This window comes from Balaenoptera ricei, chromosome 11, assembly GCF_028023285.1.
Source record: "Balaenoptera ricei isolate mBalRic1 chromosome 11, mBalRic1.hap2, whole genome shotgun sequence".
NCBI lineage: Eukaryota > Metazoa > Chordata > Mammalia > Artiodactyla > Balaenopteridae > Balaenoptera > Balaenoptera ricei.
Genome location: NC_082649.1, coordinates 60,951,396 through 60,973,187, shown reverse-complemented (window position 1 = coordinate 60,973,187; position 21,792 = coordinate 60,951,396). Strand labels below are relative to the sequence as shown.

Below are 21,792 nucleotides of genomic sequence, written 5' to 3'. Positions count from 1 at the left end.
AGTACATATATACACAATGGAATATTACTCAGCCATAAAAAAGAAGGAAATTCTGCCATTTGCAGCAATGTGGATGGACCTAGAGAATATTATGCTTAGTGAAATAAATCAGACAAAGACAAATACTGTATGATATGACTTACATGTGGAATTTTTAAAAGTAATACAAACAAATGTGTATAGGAAAACAGAAACAGATTCACAGATACTGAAAACAAACTAGTGGTTACCAGAGGGGACAGAAAAAGGGGAAGGGGCAAGTCATGGGTATGGGATTAAGAGATACAAACTTATGTATAAAATAGATAAGCAATAAGGATACTGGGTATAGCACAGGAAATTATAGTGTTATCTTGTAATAGCATTTAATGGAGTATAATCTGTAAAAATACTGAATCACTATGCTGTACACCTAAAACTAATATAATATTGTAAATCAAACATATTTCAATTAAGAAAACAGATTTATTTCATTATTTCAGTCAGTATTATTTCAAAGATTATTCAATCCCTGGATTAAAAGAAATAAGAGCAGTCTAAATGGAGCCCCTAAAGATCATGCTACAATTAGAATTTTTCAAGGATATTTAGGGGTCGCCCTTAAACTGGCTTCAAGACAGTGAACAGTAAGTCTCATTAGCACTGTAACAATTCTTAGAGAGGCTTTCACAGCAAAACTGACTTCCTATTGATATAAAATCCCTACGCAATCATAATGGAGATGTTTCTTGATACAAGATTTGTCCAGACTGCTTCTAAGTGTATTCAAAGCAATATGAGGGCAACTGGAAGTTCTCCTCTTCAGAAAGCTGCTCAAAAGCCTAACCTATCTTCCATTTTGAAAAGCTCATGCAGGAAATAACTTTTAACCCATCACTTCCGGATATCAAACACAGTTGAAAGCTCACAGAAGCTTAAGAGCACATGAGGGCTTGTGTTCTCCAAATCAAAAAAAAAAAATCAAATCTCAAGATAGATCTTCAGTGATTAGGTTTTGAAATACTTACTTAATAAAACAGAGCTTGAGACTACATTTTAAAACTGGAAAGAACACTTCCAGTTCAAAATTCACTTCAAAATTTGCCTCCAAAAGGACATTGTGTTACCTCCAGAATTTCTGACCACCTATTTACTAAAAGCAATGTCTAAGAAAGAGACTAATTCAAAACTGAAGGCTGCATATCTATTAGAAACATGAACACAATCACCACGGAATAAGTTTAAGAACCATTTCTTTTCTGTCTTGTGAATCATTTTTTCATGTCATATGAAAATTACCTTGGGAACTTTTTCAAACTAGACACAGTCTCATCTGACCTCTGAGATCTTAAGACACATCAGGACAGGGGCAGGGGGTGGAGAGAGAGGAGGAAGCAGTCAGTGTTGTTGAAAAGCTCCCCTCCAACCCCAGTGAGAACCACTGCCCCGAAAAACTCTTCACTTTGTCACCCTTCCTCTCAGCACTTCAGTAATGATAATTAGCCCAGTAACCTCCCTCCTAGGAGCCATTCTACTCAGTCTAACTCTAAAGGTTTCTCTGGTTCCCACTGTGGCTCATACAGAGATTCCCTGTAATCCTAATGATTCTAGGAATCCTTTTATGCATTCAATACATTTCCCAAGTCAGGTCCGCTCCCTTCAACAACTAATCCCTAAGCAACAGATGCCACCACCCCTGAGCGGGAAGGATTAACTAGCCATCTTTCACTCCGAGCCAGGCCAGTGTTTTTCAAGAGCTCCAAGGTCTAGGGCAGTGGTTCTTGAACTTCAGCAGGCATTAGAAGCGCCTGGAGGCTTGTTAGAATGAAGATTACTGGGCCTCTCCCCGCAGAGATTCTGAGTCAGCAGGTCTGGGTCAGGGTCCAGAAACCTGTGTTTCTAACAAGTTCCCAGGTGATATTAATGCTGCTCATCTGCATCACACTGGTACAGGGGGACTCTATGGGGCCAAGAGACGACTAGGAGAAACGGGTCAGAAAATCAGTGACACAGGCAGTAGGCACAGACTGTTACAAGCGGAACAAGGAGCAAGTTGCTGACTCAGCACTGATGACACCATCCTCCAGCCTTGCTCTTGCATCCATCAAGTCAATGGATATCCACCGGGCACCTACCACACGTGCTCAGGAGGGAACAACGGCAACAGGGTCCCTACCTTCCTAGAACTGACCTCCTAACAGGATGTATGATGACGTGCATACACCGGGTGCATAAATACCTCTGTGTTCACTGCTATGACGGAAAATACAAAGAGACACGAGGGGCAGGGAACATCCTAATGAAAGAGGTAACATTTAAGGTGAGAACTGAAAGATGAAGAATCGGCCATGTGAAAAGCCAGAGGAAGGCATCCTGGGCACAGGGAATAGCAAGGGGAAAAGTCTTGAGGCCGAAAAGCGTTTGGAAATTCTTGAAAATATCAGAACATGTGTGTCACTGAAGCACAGTGAGGGAATGAGTGTTAGGAGATGTGACAAAAGAGGTAGGCAGGAGCAAAAATCACCCAACATCTTGAAAGTCATGTGAAGAATTTTAATCTTTATCACTAAATGGGTACGTTAACCTCCAGAGCACATTCCTGAGAGGTCGTTATCGGAAAAGAAACCAAAAAAGAAGTTCAGCTCTGTAAGGCGTGCTGGGGAAAATGCAACTGTCATCCCTCTAGGAATCTGTGTAAAGTGTCTTCAGGATGCGTATTTTCAGTTTCTATATCCTCAATCTTTAATGAATCTTCTTAAGGCAGGTGAAATTTTCTTAAGATTATGATGTTAGAATAACTTTGTTTTAGGATCCCCAAACAATGATCTCATACTGTATTCCCCATTCTATTATTAGCAGGACCTTTGTGGCCTATTTCCCCTTGTATCCCAAGTAAAGAAGAACGTTTAACGTTATCAACCTCCTGCCCTCCACTCGCGACGTGAAACAAGAGGCTCCATCTCAACCTTTGCAGGAAAAGCCCAAAGCCGCAACCAAAGACCTGGCTTCAAACTGATAGAAAGATGAACAAAACACAGTCCTGGCTTTCCAGGAGTTTACAATCTATAAGGGATTATAGTAAAATAAGCTAGCATAACTAATTTACCCCACAAAATGTGCTAATTGCTTTAAACATTAAATTTTATCCTAAAACTCAAAGCACTTGCCAATTCTTAACTTCTACCTAGTACTCTGTAGTATTTCTCTAGTATTATCATCCTTTAAAAAACATTTTTAAGATGTTGAAAAGTTTTAGCAGAGCAGTAAGAAGAGGAGATGTGATTTTATCAAGTTCACCCTGTATGGAAAATGGAATTAGTGGAGCAGCAAACTGGCCGTGGGAGACCAGTTAAGGCCACTCCATTGGTCTCGGTGAGAGATGGTGGTGGCCTGGATTATGGAGGCAGCAGCAGAGCTGCAGAGAGAGGCAGACAGATCTGAGCAGTATCTATGAATTAGAATCAGAGGACAGGTCGACTGGCTGGATGTAAACAGCGAAGGGGAAGGAATTAGGGAAGATAAAGCATCAAAAATGATACCTAACCCTTTGTTTTCCTTAGTCTATCTTCCCTTACCTTCCCCTCCCAAGGGCAATACAGCAGGTTCTGAGGAAAGAGGTCAGAGGGGAACGGGAGCACTGAGCACGAGTGGCTCAGGACACAGAGTGGCAGTGACACGGGAGAAAGAGAAGGACATAGAGGCAGCGGCCAGAGCGGATGGAGTCTGTTACGCTGAATAAATAAATTAACTGAATGAACAGATCAGTAAATATACTGAGAATAACTGAAACCAGGTTTCTGTATGAGATTAGATTTACAAACACAGAAAATGGGAAGGCTAAAAAGAATCCTAAGTATGGGATTAAAATTGGAAGTATCAATATGAATGCATGAGTTTTGTTCCAAATACCCACAATGATAGATATAAGAACAATTCTATAGGCATGCGTATGTATAAGTACATATATTTTTTTCTAGCTCTGAATACTAAGAAGGCCTGAAAACAATAACACCCCATAGCAATAAGCACAGCACCCAGATCGTGGTTTCTAAAAACCGAAGGTCCCTTGGAGAAATGATTGGTTCCAGACCTGGCAGAGCAAGTACAAAAGTCGCCCAGAAACTGCGTGGTGTCAGAAAGTAAGGAATGATAGTGATCAATGATAGAAATAGGTCAATGGGGGCTTCTCTGGTGGCGCAGTGGTTAAAAATCCACCTGCCAATGAAGAGAACATGGGTTCGAGCCCTGGTCCAGGAAGATCCCACAAGCCACGGAGCAAGTAAGCCAGTGTGCCACAACTACTGAGCCTATACGCCACAACTACTGAAGCCTGTGTGCCCAGAGCCCGTGCTCCACAACAAGAGAAGCCACCTCAATAAGAAGCCTGCGCACCACAATGAAGAGTAGCCCGTGCTGGCCGCAACTAGAGAAACCCCGCACGCAGCAACTAAGACCCAATGCAGCAAAAATAAAATAAATAAATAAATTTATTTTTAAAAAAAAAGAAATAGGTCAATGGGACACAAAAGCCAGCTTGTAGGGCTTCTAAGATGATCTGAGCATCCAAACAATAAATAATAATAGTGGTAATAGTAGTATCACATTACAATTCACTGAATAAAATAGGTATCCATGATCCTAAGGATATAAATACACACATACATGTGGGAGAAGGGAAAGAGCTTCTTTAAAATAGAATTCCAACCAATACCAAAGGCCTGTTTTTGTACAGCTCATGAGAACAATGTACAATGGTTTTTACATTTTTAAAGTGTTAAAGAAAACAAACAAAACAAAGAGAACATGGAACACAGACCATATGTGGCCATCAAAGCCCAAGATACATATCATCTGGCCCTTTATAGAAAGTATTTGCCAATCTCTGATATAAAAGGAATGAAACAGATGGTCATCATATGGCAACCATCACAGAGGCATATGCTACAGGTAAGGGTCCTCAATGATGTTAAGGAGGTTTACTGGCAAAACACTAGATAGACCCAGGTTGAGCTTTGCCCTACAAAATACAAGCCCTGCATCCTTTAAACTTGTAAATGACATGAACTTCCCAGAAATACTGGGGAATTGTTTCAAACTGAAGGAGACTAAAGAAATATGAAAACAATATATAACATATGATACTGAACATGATCCTGGAGCAGAAAAGGAGAGACATTTTGGAGGAAATCGGAAAAATTACAATGAAAAATTAATAAATTAGATGAACACTAAGAACAAAATATAAGAAGCCCAAGATGAAAGAGTGAAGCTTAATGTGTCAAATGAAGAAAGAGCTAGAAGGTATGAGACTTTGGTGGGAACAACTGGAAAAAAACTCTGCCAAGAAAAGAAACCATGCTGAGCATAAAAATGAAAATGATAATATAAACCCAATTAAAGCAAGACAGGTTTTTTTTTTTAAAGGCCCAGGATTAAAACGAATGCCTTAAGATGTGACTCAAAGATGCCTTGATAAAGTTCACTGGTGTTTTTAGGACAGATACCAGATAGGGTTGAAGACAAAACAGGCCAGAAAGGAGCAAGCTTGTGGCAATAACCCTTTAAAGAAGTATGGCTGGGGTGGGGGGCTGAGGAGGGATGGAGGTACATCCTAAAAAACTTTGGATATGTTTTTATGTGTGTCTTTTTATTTTTAATGTGGTAAAGAATACCTGAATACTGATTAGAAAGATCTAGTAGACAAGGAGAGGGTAAAGATTTAGGAAAGAGCAAAAATAACCATTTGAGTGAGATTCTCAAAAAAAGAAGAGATGGAAGAATCATGGACACGTTTGTCTCTGACAGGAGAAGGGACAGTTCATCAGCTGTAACAGGAGAGAAAGAACTGAGGCAGGATAGGTGTGGATGCAAATAGGTCCAAAGATGCGTAAGACAGACAATGGGATAATTCCCGCTGGATGTCTCCATTTTTCTCTGGGAAGTATCTACTGAGGGGGAAGCCATTTACTGAGGATGCAGGAGGGAAAACATGGGATTGGAGGGTTAAGGAAAGAGGATAAGGTCTGAAATTGGCACAGTGAGAAGCACAAGAATGAGCAGACTAGAGAAATACAGGGAGGGTACCAGATAACGTTGAGAGTCCAGATAAGACTGGTGATCAAAAAGAGTATATAAATAAATCATATGAGAAAGGGCTGTATCTGTTCAACCGACTATTAAATTGATACAACCAGGTTAACACATCTTCATACATAATTATCATTTACATCAAGTCGTTATAACCATGGAAGCAAAGTAGTAGACAACCAATCAAAATACAGAAACTGCAAAATCACAGATGCTTGAACATTAATATGAATTCATTTGAACCACATGATAAACCCATTTAACATAAAGTCTGAAAGAGGGAGCTAACAGGAAAAGTCAAGGGACACTAGAAATATACCAAACCAAATCCTGCACCCTAACCACTGCCATGGTTTTCCACTATCACCTCCAAATAGTTTTTGAAACTGTAATTCATGGTCACACAAGATCCTATTGGAATTTCCTGACAGTCCTCCTGCTTCAGGAGAAAATCAAATTATCGTTCTTACCAACTGTTACTCTGAGATTTCTACCTATCCAATGAAATTTACTCTGTATCTAGAACAGTTCTTCAAGCTTGGTATTTAAACACATGCAAATATATCCCCAAAAGATGCTCCATCTTACCGATATTGCAGTTATCCTAAGAGAATCAACGGTGGAATGTTTGAATAGGTACCATAAAACAGGCCCAGTTTCTCCCGTAATAAAGCCCTGGGCCTGAGCAGAAAAGGTAGTGCAGACATTTTCAATAATCTTTGCTGCCATGTGATTCACAACACGTTCTTCCTAGAGAGAGAAGAGTAGAAAACAATGAGAAAATTAAATAGGTATTATTTAGGACGAGAAATATATACACATCATTTCATAATCACTGCTTTATAAATAAAGCCCTGATACCAAGAGTGCCCCTGGATGTGTTAGGTGTTTTAGGAGGTGTGGTCATTTTTTCAGGCTATTATAAAACTATTACATTTGGTTAATCACTAAACCTAGCATAACATAATTCTCCACATATTTCAATAAAAAGGCTGAAATAATCTGGAAAATACACAATTATAACTTATAGCATAACATAAAAACTGGAAGATAATTTTAAAATCATAAGGAGTATGCAGAACAATCTTCAGAAATTACTCAGGGCTGGAAATAATTAGTGTACCAATAAGCTAAAAACCACTTAAATACAGGGCATCAAGGAAAGTCCGAAGAAAGAGATTGCACCAGTGGTGTGACCAAATTAACCCTTAGACTAAAGGCTGCTCTGGATTGTTCTAACAATGCTTAAAAGTCTCAGAAAGGATCAAACTGTTTCCAGGTAACTTAAATGAGTCCAAGAAAAAGCACAAAAGTACTTAAAAGGCTATAAAGAAACAAAAGTGCCCAACATAAAAATCATGATGTCTGACATCCAATTAAATTCACACACACTAAAAAGCAGGAAAATATGACTCATAAAAAGAAAATTTAATTAAGGGAAATGACACAGGTGACAGAATAAGAAAAAAGTATTTAAATGGCTATTATAAATACAGTCCATACACTCAAGAAGAAAGAAGAAGCAAGCATAAGGAAAGAAATAGAAAATTAAAAAATGACCCAAATCAAAGGGCTAGAGATTATAATGTCTTATATGAAAAATACACTGAAATGGATTAACATATTAGACTCTACAGACTCAATGATTAGTAGATTAGTGAAGACACAACACTTAGCAAAAAAAAAAAAAAAAAAAAAAAAGAAACAACTATCCAAAATAAACACAGAAAGAAATAAGACTGGGTAAGAAAGAAAAAAGCATTGGAACATCAGTGAACTGTGGGACAACTTCAAACAACCTAATGTATGTGCAATGAGAATCCCAAAAGGGGGCAGAGGGAGGCAGAAAAAATATTTGTTTGAAGAACTACTGGCTGAAATTTTTTCAAATTTATGAAAATTAATAATTCACACTCTAAGAAACTCAATGAACCTCAAGTAGAAAAAAGAAAAGTCACACCAAGGTACATCATAATCGAACTGCTAAAAACCAGTAATAAAGAGAAACCTGTAAAAGCAGCTGGAGTAAAAAGACACATTATGTAGAGCTAATCTAACACATAACCTAACAAAAATAAGGATGACAGGAGACTTCTCATCAGAAACAATGCAAACCAGAAGACAGTGGAACAATATCTTTAAAGTACCAAAAAAAAAGAAAAAAAGATAACTGTCAACCTATAAATCTATACCCAACAATAACACCTTTCAAAAGCAAAGGTAAGGGACTTCCCTGGTGGCGCAGTGGTTAAGAATCCACCTGCCAATGCAGGGGACACGGGTTCGAGCCCTGGTCTCGGAAGATCCCACACACCACGGAGCAACTAAGCCCATGCACCACAACTACGGAACCTGCGCTCTAAAGCCCACGAGAAACAACTACTGAAGCCCACACGCCTACAGCCTGTGCTCCACAACAAGAGAAGCCACCGCGATGAGAAGCCCGCGCACCGCAACAAAGAGTAGCCCCTGCTGGCCGCAACTGGAGAAAGCCCATGCGCAGCAACAAAGACCCAATGCAGCCAAAAGTAAAAATAAATAAATAAATAAAATATTAAAAAATAAATTTAAAAAAGAAAGAAAAAAAAGGAACATTCTTAAAAAAACGAACAAACAAAAAAACAAAGGTAAAAGTGAGGAAAATAGGGACAGGTTGGTAAAAGGTACAAATTTTCACCTGTAAGATGAATAAGGTCTGGGGATCTAATGTAAAACAATGTGACTCTAGTTGATAACACCATATAGTATAATTGAACTTTGCTAAAAGAGGAGAATTTAAATGTTCTCACCCCAACCCCAAAAAAAGGTAACGGGATAAAATATGAGATGACTGATGTGTTAGCTCAGTGGGGGAATCCTTTCACAATGCATGCATATATCAAATCATCACTTTGTACACTTTAAATATCTTACAATTTTATGTCAATCATACCTCAATAAAGCTGAAAAACAATTTAAATACCTATCTCTGATAAAACAGACAAAAAACAATCAGCATGAACATAGATTTATATCTATATCTATCTATCAGATTAAACAAGCTTGATCTACTGCAAGAAAAAAAGCACATCACCCAACAATGGCAGAATTCACCTTTTTTTCCCCCTAAGTACACATACATACTGAGTCATGTGAGAAGTCTCAACAAATTCCAAAGATTTAAAATCATACATACAGGGCTTCCCTGGTGGCACAGTGGTTGAGAATCTGCCTGCCAATGCAGGGGACACGGGTTCGAGCCCTGGTCTGGGAAGATCCCACATGCCGCGGAGCAACTGGGCCCGTGAGCCACAACTACTGAGCCTGCGCGTCTGGAGCCTGTGCTCCGCAACAAGAGAGGCCGCAATAGTGAGAGGCCCGCGCACCGCAATGAAGAGTGGCCCCTGCTTGCCGCAACTAGAGAAAGCCCTCGCACAGAAACGAAGACCCAACACAGCTAAAAATAAATAAATTTTTTTAAAAAATGAAAAAAAAAAAACATACATACACCACTCCCTCTAACCACAATACCATTAAGTTAAAAATAATAATAAAAAGATAAATAGAAAAAACATAAAGACGGGTATTAAATGAGAAAGAAACAAAAGAGGTATAGAATTTGTTAAGTTTACAAAGCATGTAATGGGGTAAAACAGTTAAAGGAACATGAAAATTTACAGAGAAACCCAACCAATATAAATCGTAGAACCCTGTGGAGCTTCCCCCTTAAGATTATCTGCCACAGGAGAAGAGGAGGTACAAACCTCACCCTAGCAGTGAACATACCATACTTTGTGGCTCTCACCCCACCAAGTCTCTGGAAGCTGGTCTACTCCCTACTCAGTGCAAACTCAGGATCGCTTCTTTGTGCCATTCTCAAAGGTTTGCTTCAAGACACATTAGGTAACTCCATACTTAGTATTGCATCCTACTAATACTAGCATTCCAAATATTATGAATAGTGGTATTAAAAGGAAAAACACAAGAAACCCTGCATCATTCCTATTCCAGATACATGTTGCTCACTTTCACTACATAAAGGCGAGGAGAACTGTGCGTACCCGCAGAGAACCCAGTGTTGATGGCACACACATTCTTTATTAGGAAGATTAAACTTAAACTGTGACAGTTACAAAAACAGAAAATACAGCTGCACATTTTCACTTTTATCCAGTATCAAGAATTTTAACTTCTCTCTCATTTTCGTTAACTAGTGTCTAAAAACACTTCAAAGATAATACATATAATGGCTAACACCTCTATACATTCTAATTCAAGCCCCATCTTTTTCTAATTAAATACAAGCAATTTACCAATAGTTTTCTTTTTTAAAAAGCACTAAAACTGAAAATTATAAACAGACTATTATGCAAGCTATAAAAAAAAAGAGGTGGTTGATTAGATACAAATGCATAAATTAATCTTCTCCTCTAAACATGTGGAAACACTCTAGGTACTATTTCCAGCTTCTGTGTGCACTGTACAGTAGGTTGCTACCTACCCAGATAAAAATAACTACCTTCAAGAAAAGCCAGCTTTCTCAGCCTCCCTATTCCATGCACATACAGAACATATGCCATGTAAGTTCAATGCCAAATATTCCTGAGATCAATACAGCAATGATACCAAGGGGAGAAGTGCTCTTTGCTACTGTCTACAAACATGAAGGTCAAAGCAATGGAATGGAAAGCTGTCAAAGAGGGCCCAAGTCAGAAGCATGTGGAAGATCAACCAACACAGGTACCTTTCCTTATACAAAACATTAGATGGGGCCCCAGGGCTTGGCCAATATCAAACTACTCAAGAGTGGCACACCTGGGACTGAAATCCACATCCTCTGACTCCCAGCTCAAGGTCTCCGAAATGCCAGCCCCAACTCTGAAACGATGACTCAGCGTCATCATGGGTACCTTTTCTTCTATACTGCCACACTCTTTTTAAAACAGTTATACCATATCTTCCTTTTTTTTTTTTGCGTGTTCCACCTTAAATCTCTCACTCTAAATACTTCCCCTCTTTCCACCTGAGCATTTACATCTGTAACAAGATCAAAGGCATTTGACTCACATCTCTATTACCATTGCTAAAATTATAGAAATCATAACAGGTTGACCTGTTTGGAAAACAACGTCATAATCTCTTAGGTAACCTTTTGAAATAGAGAAAACCTACTGAAAACTATTTAAACAAACTCATGACAGTCCCAGTGTAAGACTATCTTCCTCTCCCTAAGTGGATCTCACAGCATGCCACAGGATAAGGTAGGTCTGTGGGCAAATAACTTTGAAAACATCACATACGATATGCACCCATGGAGATTCATAATTAAAAGCTCTGAAAAGGACTAAATACAAACAAACGAAACTATTCAACCTTGTTTAACCCAGTGTGTCCCAAGGTATTTGACCGGAAAACCCTTATAACATGTGTGAATTTCCCATGGCAAAGCTAGTTATCTATGCACAATGAACAAAAACAATATGTATAATTTAAAACTAAAATTGTCTTCTAAGAAGTCTACGTATCAATTAAAAAAGTAAAATTTCCATTCCGCTTTTCTCTCAATGCACAGATTAAAGGGAGGAGAAAAGGGAGTACAAACCAGAATCAACGGCCCATGTTCAACAAGGTACATTACTAAGTTTTGAAAGTGGAAAAAAGAAGTCAATTAAGTTAGGCAAAAAACATCTCAATATATTTAAGAACAACAGAAATAGCACAACAATGTGAGTTACCTAACTATATACTTAAAGGTTAAGATGGTAAATTTTATATTAAATATATGTTTTACCACAATTTAAAAAAATACAAGAGAAATAGAACAGACCACAATCTTGATCTATACAGTAATGCAACTTTGTTACTACAACAAAAGAAAAAAGAGGCAATAAAATCCCACCCACCTGAAAAAGTTTAAACCATCTCATAAACAACCCTGGACCAAATAAAATTTTAAACTAGGGATTATCTATAAAATAACAATAATGGAAACACTACATGTCAAAACAATGGGATACAGCTAACATTAGGTTGAAAGTTAATAGCCTTAAATGTCTCAGTAACTACACAAGAAAGAAAAAGGAAAAAACAAAAAAAGGAAATGTAGTTACAAAACAACAATAAATGGCATACTAAACCAGGGATAAAAAAAAAATTTTCTTTCCAAATAAATGAAGATAGGGCAGTGTCTTAATCATTTTCGCCTTTCCTGTGTCCAGCCAGTACATAATATGTTTCATAAATGCTACCTGTGAAGAATGGGAGCTGTATACGACAGAGTTAACTTTAGCAATGAATTAAATACATTAGCTGAATGTCATCAAGAATTCAAAGGAACTTCAATCATCTTATTCCAGTGTTTTTTAAACCAAATGTGTCATTCTCTTTTTAGTTTTCTCATTGAGTATGCCTTCCATTTTCACTAATATCAACCAATTCTCCTCAAATTTATTCATAGATATATACTCTCAATCAACATCCCAACAGGTGAACTTGCATATAACTTTTAGAATCAACTTTTTAAGTAAAAAGGAACCAAAAAAAGCTAAGAGACTCATGAAAAAGATTTAAATGGTAAGAAAAAACACCCCTCTATATTTTTAAATTATTAAAAATAAATACTATTAATTTAGACAGCATGGCACAGATAATAGGTCAACAGAACTAAATAGAGACCAGGAAGAGACATGCACATTGGCATGACAGAGGTACACTGCAGAGCCGTGGGGGGAAGATGGACTTTTAATTAAGTGATGCTGGGATAACAGATTATGTTTATTTTTAAAAATAAAACTGGATCCACACATAGCACCACACACACAAAACAATTACAAATAGCTTAAACTTCTAAAGGGAAAAAGGAAAAATAAAACTTTTAGAAGAAATATGTAATAGACCATCTTAATGAAGTTGGAGTAGAGAACCTTTTCTTAAGATATAAAAAACACAAATAATAAAGGAATGGATTGATAAATTTCTATTAAAATTAGGAACTTCTGCTTATCAACAGACACTGTAAAGAAAATGAAAAGACCAAACACAAATTAGAAAGTATCTGGGATACACATAAATAACAAAAAATTAATATCCAGAATACGTTTTAAAAAAACTCCTATGGGTGGAGTACCATGACATCTGAAATCTTTTCAAACAGTTCAGAAAATAAATGAATGAATAAATAATAAATACACATATATGGATAGATATACACACACACATATTACAACAAAGCAAAGAGGGCAAAACGTTAACAGTTGAACCTAGGTGATGTAAATAGAGGTGATCATTATAGTTTTCTTTCCTTTTCTAATACTTGAAACATTTTATAACAATAGGCTGGGTGGGTGGGAGGGTGGGAATGAAGGTGTGCAGAATTCCTACAAAGCAACAGAAAAAATTAAGACAATCATTTTCACAACAGGAAAAACTACAGAAACCAAAATAAATAGAAAAAGATGGTCATTCTCATTAGTTATCAGGAAAACGCATATTAAAACTACTTTGAGGGCTTCCCTGGTGGCGCAGTGGTTGAGAATCTGCCTGCCAATGCAGGGGACACAGGTTCGAGCCCTGGTCTGGGAAGATCCCACATGCCGCGGAGCAACTAGGCCCGTGAGCCACAATTACTGAGCCTGCGCATCTGGAGCCTGTGCTCCGCAACAAGAGAGGCCGCGATAATGAGAGGCCTGCGTGCCGTGATTAAGAGTGGCCCCCACTTGCCGCAACTGGAGAAAGCCCTCGCACAGAAACGAAGACCCAACACAGCCAAAAATAAAAATAATAAATAAAAAATTTTTAAAAAAAACAAAAAACAAAACTACTTTGAGAAACAATTTAATGCCCACGAGACTGGCAAAAACTTAAAGTCTGACTATATCAAATGTTCAAGAAGATGTGAGTTAATGGATATTCCTATACACTGCTGGTGGGAGTATAAACTGATACACACATGTGTCTCTGAGGCACACATCAACACCATACTATTCAGTGGTACAAACACTTTACACAATCAGCATGTACCAATCTCAACCTAACTTTAAGCAAAAAACTTGTCTCAAAAGAACACAGCGCCAGTCCATTTATAGAGTTCAACATTTAGACTCAATCAACGTAATATTTAGCAATACATTCAAAAAGGGAAACACTATAAAGAAAAACTTGGGAAAGTAGAAAGAAAAGAGAAAAAAATTTTAAGAAAACCTTGAGAAAGTTTATCACCGAACTCAGAACAGTGTTTACTCTTTGAAAGAAAGTACATATTGCAATCCTAGAGGGAGAGAGAAAAATTCTCTAAGCAACCAGCGACGCGCCCCCCCCACCTCAGCATTTTTTTTTTTTGGCTGCATTGGGTCTTCATTGCTGCATGCGGGCTTTCTCTAGTTGAAGCTAGTGGGGGCTACTCTTCGTGGCAGTGCACGGACTTCTCATTGCAGTGGCTTCTCTTGTTGCGGAGCCCGGGCCCTAGGCTTCAGTAGTTGTGACACACGGGCTTCAGTAGTTGCGGCACGCAGGCTTCAGTAGTTGCGGCACGCAGGCTCTAGGGCATGAGGGCTTCAGTAGTTGTGGCCCACAGGCTCTAGAGTGCAGGCTCAGTAGTTGTGGCCCATGGGCTTAGTTGCCCTGCGGCATGTGGGATCTTCCTGGACAAGGGCTCGAACCCATGTCTCCTGCATTGGCAGGCGGATTCTTAACCACTGCACCACCAGGGAAGCCCCCCCCCCCACTTTTTTTTAAATAGAGTAAGTGGGTCAGAGTGTGTGCTTTTAACCATACTCCTACATTTCATATACTCTTCTGTATATGAGGTACATTTCGCTAGAAAAGAACCTACATTCAGAAATACCAGTAGGGGCTGGGAAAACAGTTTTCTACATTAAAAAAATTTTTTTTTAATCATTGAAGTGGCTTAAAATTTTTTTACCTCAACTATGTCCTGAATACATTAGACGAATATGCTAAAGAATTGCTACAATTGAATTATTTTTGTAAGGATAGAAATCCTTTTTTAGGGGGGGATGATCACCTCTGAATTTATTTATTAGGGACAATATTAGTGTACACGCTGTCAAAGCATACATTTAAGTGCTTTTCAAACATATAAAATCTTCATAAATTAGAGGGTTCTGGACTTTTCTCCCTCTTAATGAAAAGTATATAAGACTTGTCATACATACCAAGACAATAAAAGGCAAGTGTGTATATTCATTAACTATATCATTAGCTACATCACTATTTTACAGTTATTATTTGTTAACAATACACATGTATATCAAACGCTATTCTTTACAGTACGTACTCAATGAAAACACAGGAGGGGGTGGGGAGGATATACTTAATAAAGGATACCACCTCATGGATTAGAATTGATCATCTTTTACTAAGCATTAATCTAAATTTTATAAATTAAAGACACAAAGTTTTAAAAATTTCTTTACATCATTTAAAAAATTCCTAGAAGACTCCTTTCACCTTTGAGCTCCTATATTTTGTTCTTTTGCATGAATGTACTTGACAGATTCCACTTTATATTTTTATCTTATCTCCCACAACAGGTAGGATCTGTGCATGAATAGAAATTCCATCTTCTTCATCCGTGTGCCCCCAGGTGTGCCTAGCTTGAGGCCTTGAGTGATAAATCCAAACATGTCTTTTGACTATAGATAAAAATAACTTAATTCTCATATTGTTGGTAAAGTACAGATTACTGGCTTCATTCACATCCCACAGTGACAACTGACTACACAGTTAACCCTACAGGCGGGTAAGTGTTCACACCTCCTTTCTGGATCACTAGGGGAAAACCTTGCAGAGATTTTTCTACACTTGGGACATCATTCCATTACCATATAACACATGAAGTAATGAACTCAAAAGAAAGATGTTTATTCTGACATGTGTTTTTTTCATTCCTTAAGGAATGTTTTTAGCTTATGGCTCTGCCTTGGGTGAAACAATGTCAAGGTTTAAAGCAAACAGAAAAATGCCAACCTTTTAGGTCAGTTACTAAATCCTCTACACAATTACACACAGGAGCTACATATTCAGGTTGGTTGGTTGGCCAGCTGGCTGGTTTTCAGCCATGAACAATAGCATGAGAAGGGATGTGAATAAATTGAAAAAAAAAAAAAAAATCACATAATAACTACTACTTAATATTAAAATCAACAGATACTAGTGGCAGCTTCCCCGTTTCTGAACCACAAAATGGCAACCTGACAAGATAATCACGGGGATGTTGAAGGTTCACAGAAAATTCTCTGCATATACCTTGCTTGTTAAACTGTTGCATCGATAACTTTAAAAGAGGGGGGAGGATTAAGTATATGTTATTGAGAACTAGTTAGGTTGTTTATATTTGCTATCACCTCTTAAGAAGCAAGACATTTAAACAAGTGAATGAGAGTTTGTTCGTTTTTACACTTGTTCCACCGTAGGTCACTGGTTTACAGTGGCTTGTCGGGATTACTTAAATTCAGGAGCAATACAGTGCTTGGTTGACAGGCTCCTGCACTGCTGCAGGCTACAATCCTCACACAGTGCCTGAAGGGTTATTACAATTGCAAGCGTCTACAGAGGACAACAAAGGAGCCTTACCCCTTCCCGAAGGCACCTCATTAGCACCGTGTATGCAGCCGAGGGAACAGCCCAGCATTCTCGGGGCTTCTTTTTTTTTTCTTCCTAAAATGAAGTGGAAGGAAAGGCAGTGAAGCTAATAGCACAAAAGATATTAACCCTTTCAAGAAAAAGGCTCGGTTTCATATATACAAACTACCTAAAACTTCTTAACATTCTATTGAAAGTACAGCCTGACAATTACGACCTGATGAGGGGTCTTTTACTGCACTGTACATACAAGGTATTTCTTCTATTTCTCATTATGTTGTATATGATGTTGGTAAGATCCCCTCAGCAGTAGCTAGATGGAAAGAACTAAGAAATGACAGTATGACCTCGTCGATAGAGAAACCATTCCACTGATAACTGTAGGCGATGATACAGCGACTCCTACCTAAAAGGTATGACATTATCCGTAACGATTTGAAAGCACAGAACACACAGCTTTGAGTAATATCTCTGGATAATCCATAGGAACAAGTAAAACTCAGTATGCTACCTAGCAAGACAAAGCTCAATAAAAGTCAGCAATTATGATTAGCGGGTACACTGATTTTAATGACGTCAGGAAAAATTCTTTCACGGAAGAACCAAATTAGAGAGAGAAACGCAAGAACACTCCTGGAACCTATCAAATAAAATCACAAACTAAACCAGGGGCCACAGAGGAAGGTGAAAAACAACAATCTCTTTATAGCAGAAGAAATTAGGCTCTGCTTAGAATATTTATTTAAGATTGTCCAAATGTTAGAATTGGTACGTTACTGATCCAAAAGTATTTAATACCCATGATGAGAGTTGTGACCCATTAAAACTGTACCCTTAATCATGGAATTCCACATAGGGTCATAATCTAGACATTATCACCCAGAGCTGCTCCAGCTCAAAAATCGCGAATTCAGCACCCAATTCAACTTCCAAACACAACGTTTCTCCCTTCCAGCTCATTTATTCAGAAGGCCCACCACAACCTTTCCTTAACATCACTGGACTCGGCTCCCCGTCTCCCCTCCCCCACCCCTTCTCTTTCCCCGTCTATCCCCTACCCTCCCTGGCAGCCACTTGGATCCCTGGTCTATCATTTAATCACTCTTGCCAAAGGCCTGAATGACCTCACCCTCTGGAGTGCCCTTGTCCTGGGCCCGGGGAAACTCAACCTTAGAGGGGGCCAGTGGCTTGTCTTCTCCAGGCCTGCGCTCAGACAGCTGGGCTCTGGGACGGGTGACACCAAGAACACAGAGTCCACAAAGGACCTAGGAGCAGCAAGCCCAGGGACCTTCCACGTCACTCTCCAGGCCTGTCTCTCTCTCTGACCAACTCCCTCTCCTAAAGGACCACAGTATTTCAACCCCGCGGCCCTCCCATCACTTCACCTACTTTTCCTCCTTCGCAGAGACCATGGAAGTGATGAGAAAGGAACTACTAACTCACCTCCACCTGCAGCCAGCTGCTGCTCACACCCAGTGGTTACAGCAGGACAGGGTCCTCCGCCCCTTCCACATGGGCTCACGAGCCCGTTCCCACCCTGCTTTCTTCAGGGTCATTAGGATCTGGACCATCCCTTGTTGCTCCTAAGTGCTCGATGTCCTATCTCCATGGGATCACTTCCATTTCCACTAAAACAGACTCACTGTCATCTCCCATTTTCAGGTGTGCTGGGAGAACTACATGTAGATGTTTTTCTTTTTTTTTTTTGGCTGGGCCACGTGGCATGTGGGATCTTAGTTCCCCGACCAGGGATCGAACCCGTGCCCCCGGCAGTGGAAGTCCCCTGTAGGTGTATTTTTGATGTCTTTGTGGGAGGAGGTGAGCTCCACGTCCTTCTATTCCGCCAGCTTGATCTGGCCCCCTGTTGTCTCCCATTTTCAAAACAGCCCCTCGCCCCTCCGCTCTTTCCCACAACCATCCTAAGCTTTACGTTCACTTCAAGTGTCCTCACCTCCCCCTAAATCCTCAACACGCTGCAGTCTGACTTCTTCGGCCTCACTCACTCCACGTTAAATAAATAAATACACGAAACAGCTCTTGTTGGGTTACCGGTGACTTTCGTGTCACTCAAGCCAGGGGACTCTGTGGTCCTCTTTCTTGGACATTCAGCCCTATTGACCTTCTCTCTTCTGAAATGCCCACTCTTTTCCTAAGTTTTCTCCTGCTTCACTTACTCTCCATTAGGATCCAGAAGCCTCTCTTACCATCCTCCAATCTATTCTCCACATTTAAACCAGAGTCATCTTTGTGGCACTTAAATCAGATGACACCCTTACCCTTCTTAAAACTTTATCGGCTTCCCCTTGCTCTCAGGATCAAGACCCAGGCATCCGACTTGGCCGAGGAGCCCTCCATGGTCACGTCCCTGCCAGTCTCTGCAGCCCTACTTCCTGCTCATTTCCCTCCAGTCCCAGTGGCCTTGGTGCAGTTCATGAGTGGAAAAAAGCACCTACTGTGTGCCAGGAACTCTTCTAAACAATAGCCACACAGCTGTGAGCAAGAAAGATAAACGTTCTGTCTTAATGGTATTTAGTGGGGGACAAAGGTTTTTTTTTTAATTAAACAAAATAAACAAGTCAAGATAGTGATGAGCGCTATAAAGAAAAGCATAGCAATGGATAAACAAGGTCCTACTGTATAGCACAGGGAACTGTATTCAATATCCTGTTATAAACCATAATGGAAAAGAATATTAAAAAGTGTGTGTGTGTGTGTGTGTGTATATATATATATATATATATATATATATAACTGAGTCACTGCTGTACAGCAGAAATTAAACACAACATTGTACATCAACTATACCTCAATAAAAACTTTTTTAATTAAAAAAAAAAAAAAAGGAAGAAAAGCACAGCAGGCTAAGGGGTTAGAGGAAGACTGTAGTCAGAGAGGCTCCATCTCCCATTGCTCAGGGCCAGGAGAAGGCTCTCTGCAGAGACCCATGTGAGCAGAGAGAAAGTGTAAACATCTGGGGGGAAAACAATGCAAGCAGGAGGAACAGCGAATGCAAAGGTGTGGAGGCAGGATCAGGGTACGGGGGGTTTCAGGGAACTGTGGGGAGGGCAGTGCGCCTGGGAGGAGGAAACAAGTAAGAGGGTCGTGAGGGCAGAGGTCATACGGGGACTGGGGAGGCAGCTCACAAGAGCCCAGAAGGCAACTAGAGATTTAGCTGTGACAACGAGGAAGACAGGAAGCATGGGAGGGCTCTGAGGAGTGACAACTGCAGAGTCTCATGGGTTTAACAGGCTCACTCTGGCTGATGTTTGGGGAGGACTTCAATGGACACAAGGGTGAAGCAAGGAGATCATCTGGAAATGATTATGGGCTGGACAAAAAGAGACAAAATATAAGAATACCTGGCCTCAATGTGGTATGTATCCTTGACAAAAGTCAGAAAAAAAGTACGTAAACTATAAATGTGTTGCCTCATAACATCCTCGTCAGAATCACAGTCTGGTCTTCTGTTCTCATGCTTATAACCTTAGGGTGTTACCAGAGAATCAAAAGGACAGGACTTAGGTGTCTACATTATATACGATATGCATGTATGTATGTATGTATGTGTGTGTGTGTGTGTATACATATATCACTCACTTCAGGTCAGTCTCACTACGTCAGCAGTGACCTGAGATGTTAAGGTTGACCTATATTCTAAGTGACAATGCCACTAACAGCCTCATCTCGTGAAACATTAGTGATTTGTGTGGATCCAGGGACATAACTTCCTTTTCTGGTTTGCTATCATAAGATGTGGTCAAATGTCATGGCCACAGAATCATCCCTTTATTAAAACAGCCTAGCTTACATCCAATTAAAGTGAGAACGAAGGGAAATGATTCTCTAGATCTACTTTTAGAAACAAATAGAAATATGATTCTGCATTATTCCATTTATATAAGACTCTACAAAATGCAAACTAGTCTATATGACAGAAGGCAAATCAGCGGTTGCCTGGGGGTGGGGAGAGGGGCAGGAGGGAGGGGTAACAAACGGTGCTGAGAAAACTTTTGGAGGCGATATTTTCATTATCTTGACTGTGGTGATGGTTTCACAGATGTATACATATATTAGCACTGATGAAATTTTAATCTTTAAACGTGTGCAGTTTACGCTATGCCAATTATACCTCAATTAAGCTGGGGGGAAAGGTAAAAATAAAAATGGGACACACGCCCCCCAAAAAAATTGGACTAGACTCCCACCCATGATAAGATGGCAGACCACACTTCCTGTGGTCTGAGATACCTGACCTTTCTTCTAAGGAAAGCAGTTTTATTCTGTATCCTTAAAATGCCTCAGAGAGCTGACAAGAAAACAAAGAATAATCAAGCCAAAAATTAGCTGCAAGCACAAAGGGATAAACAGAGCACTGAAGTTTGCTTTTATTCTGAGGGCCTGCAGAACTTGGTAAATTTGAGCTTTGATGTCAAGGCCTCCAGGGCCCAAGGTAAGAGTAAAGCCAATATAAACTCTCCAGCCCCACCCCCCAAGAACTTCAAGGAAAACCGTCTTTCACAAAACTTAGCACACAAGAGAATGTTCCAGTGCAAGAGGAGGAGGGAGGGAGCTCTAAGTACTAATTGAGAAAGACATCCATATTAATTATTAAGAAATAGCTCCAGTGTATATATCTCCATACACTGTTTTTAATACTGTGTAACTATTAAGTGAAAAAAGTTGCTCTACTTGCTATATAAAATGAGACAAAGTAAGAATCTACATTTCTACTCGCTCATTTGTGCAAACCTAATGCTGTAAATATAAGTAAGAAAGTAATCGTAATGGTTATTTATTGGGGAACTACACAGAAGGGGGACAAAAATAGAAAAGAGACCCTTCCCTGTATACCTTTCTATACTTCCAAGTTTTCTAGTTTCATGAATGTGTTATCTCTTCAAAATATAAAATTACCTGAGAATAAATTCAACCAAGCTAAATGTACAAAAGCTTTATGAGTGAAATATATTGCGTTGGCCAAAACGTTCATTTGGGTTTTTCTGTTAAGATGACGAACTTTTTGGCCAACCCAATAATTTAAATAACTTCAATGAAAAATCTTTTAATATAAATATATGAAAACACCATTTTTTTGTGCATTAAAGGACAACATACCATAAATGTACTAATACTTTCCTCATAGAT

The 21,792-nt window shown here is 39.2% G+C and overlaps 1 protein-coding gene across 4 annotated transcripts in view; it reads right to left on the bottom strand.

Moving 5' to 3' along the window:
- The window catches only part of ULK4 (unc-51 like kinase 4), a 539,805-nt gene that overhangs the window by 425,816 nt on the left and 92,197 nt on the right, over positions 1–21,792 (bottom strand). For 3 of the 4 annotated variants that reach the window (XM_059939363.1, XM_059939366.1, XM_059939364.1), the window contains exons 19-20: positions 16,639–16,722; positions 6,655–6,816 (exon numbers count right to left, since the gene is read on the bottom strand). In XM_059939363.1, coding sequence (XP_059795346.1) covers positions 6,655–6,816; positions 16,639–16,722 — 246 coding nt within the window. The remainder of the gene's footprint in view (positions 1–6,654; positions 6,817–16,638; positions 16,723–21,792) is intronic. The other variant, XM_059939365.1, reaches the window with a different exon arrangement.